The 5,216-nt window shown below is 32.7% G+C and overlaps 1 protein-coding gene across 1 annotated transcript; it reads left to right on the top strand.

Moving 5' to 3' along the window:
* The first annotated feature begins 3,311 nt into the window (after nt 1–3,311).
* On the top strand, nt 3,312–4,148 carry LOC149511995 (uncharacterized). The gene is made up of 3 exons (XM_089753467.1): nt 3,312–3,425; nt 3,546–3,616; nt 3,665–4,148. Exons 1-3 carry the CDS (start codon nt 3,312–3,314, stop codon nt 4,146–4,148), a joined length of 669 nt encoding a protein of 222 aa, XP_089609593.1.
* Nucleotides 4,149–5,216: the final 1,068 nt, after the last annotated feature.

Below are 5,216 nucleotides of genomic sequence, written 5' to 3'. Positions count from 1 at the left end.
CGGCTCGGCTCGACTAACGGCTCGGGGAGACAGATCACGTGCGGGTCAAAAGCAGGTCAATGCTCGGGTCAGGTCGGATCTTGACAAAACGTGCAGATCCTCTGGGTTACTTAAAGCAGAAACGACGTTGTTTTGGGAGGGTATATAAGGATGATTTCTTTGTTTTTCTAGCAGATCGAGCCTCCTCCCTCTCTCTTTTCCTTTTTCTTCTCCTCCTTCTCTCTAGAATACTCGAAGAACTCCGATTAAATATTCACCGAATTCTGAAAATTTTCATCGAAAAACTAATTGGTTTCTGGAAATGTTACCGAAAATTGAAAAGTTGGCCAGAAACTTCAAACTTGGCCGAAATAGTCACCAAAAAATTCAACTTTCGTCGAAAAATTCAACCGAAATCTGAAATTTTCTAAAAATTCCCAGAAAAAAAAATCACAAAAATTCTTCGAAAATTCCTACTGATTCCTAGAGCTGTTTTAAACACACCAAAACCTTCCTAACCTTTAAATCTTCTCTGTGTCTCATTTTCTCTCAATCAGTACTCTTTTTCCTTCTATTTTCTGTGTGTTTTTCCTTTGATCCTGAAGGTCCTTTTATAGGGATTGATCAGAAGAGTTTCTAATCAATCCCAACTCCTCTTTGGATCGGGATTCAATCATTGAATCCAATATGAACTCTGATTGAATCTCAATCCAATCTTCAGCCGAATAAATAAAAAAAATAAAAAAATCAAATAAAAATATTAATGAAAATAAATCAGATAAACCAAAAAAATTAACAGATAAATTAAAATTAAATAATAAATAAATTATAACATATAATCAGATAAATATATATAAATATTAACAGAAAAATAATAATAATAATAAGGATATATATTAATAAATAGTAGTAATAAATAAATAAATAATAAATACATAAGATAAAAATAAAAGAAAAATATATATAAAAAAACAATAACAATAATAAAAATGTAAATGTAAATAAAATAAAAATAAAATAAAATTGAAAATACAAAAATAAAATAAAAAAAGAAATTGGGCTTACCCATTTGGACCAGGCCCAATTGATCCGAGCCTGGACCAAATTGGGTGTCTACACTAGGTTTAACTTTGAAAATTCAATCAACACCGATGAACTTGACACTAAAAATGATTATGAAGATTACATTTTATCTTTGAATTTAATGAGGCTAATTGAACAAAAAGATAAATCCATTAAGCCTTATCAAGAAGTTATTGAATTGATCAATTTGGGTGATGCCAAAAATAAGAAAAAAGTCAAGATTGATACTTCACTCTTAGTTGTTGACTGCCAGCGGTTGGAGAATTTACTCTGAAAATTTGTGGATATATTTGCTTGGTCTTACCAAGATATGTCTGGACGAAGCATCGAAATAATGGAACATAAGCTACCATTGAAGCCAAAATGCAAACCGGTGCAACAAAAACTAAGAAGAATAAAATCGAAATGCTATTGAAAATTAAAGAGGAAGTTAAAAAGCAATTTGATGCTGGCTTCTTGCAAGTGGCCAACTATCCTGAATGGATGGCTAATATAGTACCTGTCCCCAAAAAAGGTGGAAAGTACGGATGTGTGCAGATTATAAAGATCTGAACAGAGCTAACTTTAAAGCTAATTTTTCTCTGCCTCATATTGATACTTTGGTGGATAATACAGCCTAACATTTGGTATTCTCTTTCATAGATGGATTCTCTGACTATAATTAGATAAAAATGGCTCAATATGACATGAAAAATACCATTTTTATCATGATGTAGGGAACCTTTTATTACAAGATTATGCCCTTTGGACTAAAAATGGTTAGGGTAACCTATCAAAGGGCCATGGTAACACTTTTTATGATATAATGCATAAGAAGATTGAGGTATACGTGGATGACATGATTACAAAATCCAGAAAGGGAGAGGATCATGTAGTTAATCTTAAAAAATTATTTGAAAGGTTGAGAAAGTTTCAACTCAAATTGAATCCAACCAAATGTACATTCGAAGCTAGGTCAGTGAAGCTATTAGGATTTATAGTCAGTGAAAGAGAAATATAAGTGGATCCAGTCAAAATTCGAGCTATCCAAAATTTATCTCCGCCAAGCACACAAAAAGAGGTTCGAGGTTTCTTTGGTAGATTGAACTATATGCCCCGATTTATTTTTTAACTCACTCTTAAATGTAACCCCATTTTCAAACTCCTTCGAAAGAATAATCTAGGGAAGTGGAATGAACAGTGTCTAGAAGCTTTTGATAGAATCAAGCAGTACTTACTAAACCTTCCAATACTAGCACCCTCTATTCCAAGAAAACCATTAATTCTATATTTAGTGGTACATGAGGGCTCAATGGGATGTATGCTAGGCCAACAAGATGAATCTAGTAAAAAAGAAAAAGCTATTTATTACCTAAGCAAGAAATTCATAGAGTATGAGTCTAAGTATTCGTCACTAGAAAAAGTATGTTGTACTTTGGCTTGGATAGCTAAAAGACTCCTGCAGTATATGTTGTATCATATAACTTGGCTCATAGTTAAACTGGATCTCATCAAATACATCTTCGAGGTGCCTTTATTATCAAGAAGAATCACAAGATGGTAAGTGATGCTTTCAGAATATGATATAGTATATATAAGCCAAAAAGCAATCAAAGGAAGTATCATTGCTAAATTCTTAGCAGATAGGGTTGCTGATGATTATGAGCCTATGAAGCTTGATTTTTTAGATGAAAAATTAATGCCCATCTCAGAGTTAAAAGAAGATGATGGAAAGATATGATGACGTATTTTGATGAGACTGCTAATGCCATGAGGCACGGGATTAGAGCAGTTTTAATATCTCCAACAGAACATTATTACCTTGTTACAGTAAGATTGAATTTCAATTGCACCAATAATGTAGCTGAATATGAGGCTTGTGTTATGGGATTGTATGTTGCTTTGGATAAAAAAGTTGAAGCATTAAAGGTGTTTGGGTATTCAGCTATAGTCATTTATCAATTAAAAGGTGAATGGAAAACAAGGGATTCAAAGCTTATTCCTTATCATAAGTACATCTTAGAGCTGTGTAGACAATTCAAAGTAATTCAATTTGAACACTTACCTCATAAAGAATATCAGATTACAGATGCCTTGGCTACCTTGGCTACAATGGTACAGATTACTGATATTGTTGAAATTTAACCTATCAAAATATATATCAAGGACATGCCAGTACATTGTACCATGATATTATGTAATATCTAAATAATCAGTAGTACCCAAATTTAGCAACAAAAAATAATAAGAGAGTCTTACGAAAATTGACCATGGGATTCTTTTTAGATGGGGAAATTTTATACAAAAGAGGTAATGACCAAGTGTTATTACGTTGTATAAGTATATCTGAAGCTATAAGGATTACTGAAGAGGTGCACAATGGTGTATGTGGAGCACATGCAAATGGGCATATGATAGCAAGATAGGTCATACGAACTAGATATTACTAGTTGACAATGGAAAAAAACTGCATTGACTATGCTAAAAAATGTCATAAATGCCAGATTTATGCTGATAGGATTCATGCTTCAACCAGTGCTTTACATGTCATATTACCACCTTGGCCATTTTTTATGTAAGGGATGGATGTCATTAGGCCTATCACACTAAAAGCTTGAAATAGGAATGGATTCATTTTTGTGATGATTGATTACTTCACTAAATGGGTCGAAGCTACCTCTTTCATAATCGTGAAGAGATCGGTGGTTTGCAAATTCATCAAAAAAGAAATAATTTACAAAAATGAGCTCCCAGAAAGAATAATCTCAGATAATGCTAAGAATTTGAATAGCAAGATGATGCAAGAAGTGTGTGCTCAATTTAAGATCAAACATCTCAATTCAGCTCCATATCGTCTAAAAATGAATGGGGCAATGAAAGCTACAAATAAGAACATCAAAAGGATTTTGGAAAAGATGACTAAAACATACAAGAATTGGCACAAAAAATTACCTTTTGCTCTACATGCATATCAAACTTCTGTACGCACTTCTACTAGGGCAACTATTTTTTCTTTGGTTTATAAGATGAAAGTTGTATTGCCAATAAAAGTAGAAATCCTATCGCTAAAGGTCTTAAGGGAAATTGGATTAGAAGAACCTAAATGAATTTAAGAATGCTATGAGCAATTGAATTTTATTAAAAATAAGAGATTGATAGCACTTTGCCATGGCTAATTGTTCCAAATAAAGATTATGAGAGCTCATGACAAAAAGGTCAGACCTTGTTAGTTTCGAGAAGAAGAGTTGGTACTGAAAAAAATTCTTCCAAGTGAGCATGATGATAGAAAGAAATGGACCCCGAATTAGGAAGGATCGTATGTTATAAAAAAAACCTTTTTAGGAGGAGCATTAATTCTGTTAAAAGTGGACGAAGATGAACTTCCCAGTCCTATTAATTCTGATGTAGTGAAGAAGTATTTCGCTTAACATAAAAAAAAAAGGGAATCAAGTTGAAAACCCAAAACGGCAACTTGGATCCAAAGGAAGAGGTTTGGGTTAAAACCTTGAAAGGCAACTTGAATAGAGTATGGCCTCACTTGGAAGACATACTAAGGGCAGTGAATTTTAAAGAACTTTAAAGTGTCATGATATCATATCTCGATTGAGTTTTTGAAGGAGATCCAAGATTTGTTGTCATGGTTATCTACTCATTTGACTTGGGGCATTGCTACCCCAAATAGTTGTTCCTAAATGCCTTCTTTGTAATTTATTGCTTATCCAAATAAATAAAAGCCGTTTTATTGTTCTTTTCTAGTTTTATACATTGCCAATATATTTGTCCTTTCTCTTTGTACCTATTAATGAATGGAAAAAATGCATAACTTGCATCCTACATGCTGAAACTGGGATAATGATTAATAATTGAACAAAGTCATAAGAAGTTGTGTTGTCTTGAAAAATCAAAGGAGATAAAGGCAAATGATGAATGCCTCATAAAAAAAATGAAACAAAAACAAAAAAAAAAATGACTTCCATGGCTCTCCTTAAAATATGGTTTTTTTGCCAAGGATGTGCTTCTAGGTGTATGAAAAATAGTTTCTTTGCCAAAAATGTGCCTTCGGGCTAATAAAAGATGGTTTCTTTGCCAAAGATGCACCTTCAAATTGATGAAAAATAGTTTCTTTGCCAAATATATGTATCCAGGTTAATGAAGGATAATTTTTTGCTAAAATG

This window comes from Durio zibethinus, chromosome 24 (assembly GCF_047325235.1).
Source record: "Durio zibethinus cultivar Kanyao isolate XHJ-2024 chromosome 24, ASM4732523v1, whole genome shotgun sequence".
NCBI classification, from domain to species: Eukaryota; Viridiplantae; Streptophyta; class Magnoliopsida; order Malvales; family Malvaceae; genus Durio; species Durio zibethinus.
Note: the sequence above shows the minus strand (reverse complement) of the source record. Positions and strands in the feature narration are given on the sequence as shown.

Bases quoted from the DNA above. Each gene is read 5' to 3' on its own strand.
- LOC149511995 (XM_089753467.1), top strand. From the start codon at position 3,312: ATGGGATTCTTTTTAGATGGGGAAATTTTATACAAAAGAGGTAATGAC. The intron at 3,426-3,545 runs GTATGTGGAGCA...CATAAATGCCAG, and splicing joins CTGAAGAGGTGCACAATGGT to ATTTATGCTGATAGGATTCA. The intron at 3,617-3,664 runs GTAAGGGATGGA...AGCTTGAAATAG, and splicing joins CCACCTTGGCCATTTTTTAT to GAATGGATTCATTTTTGTGA.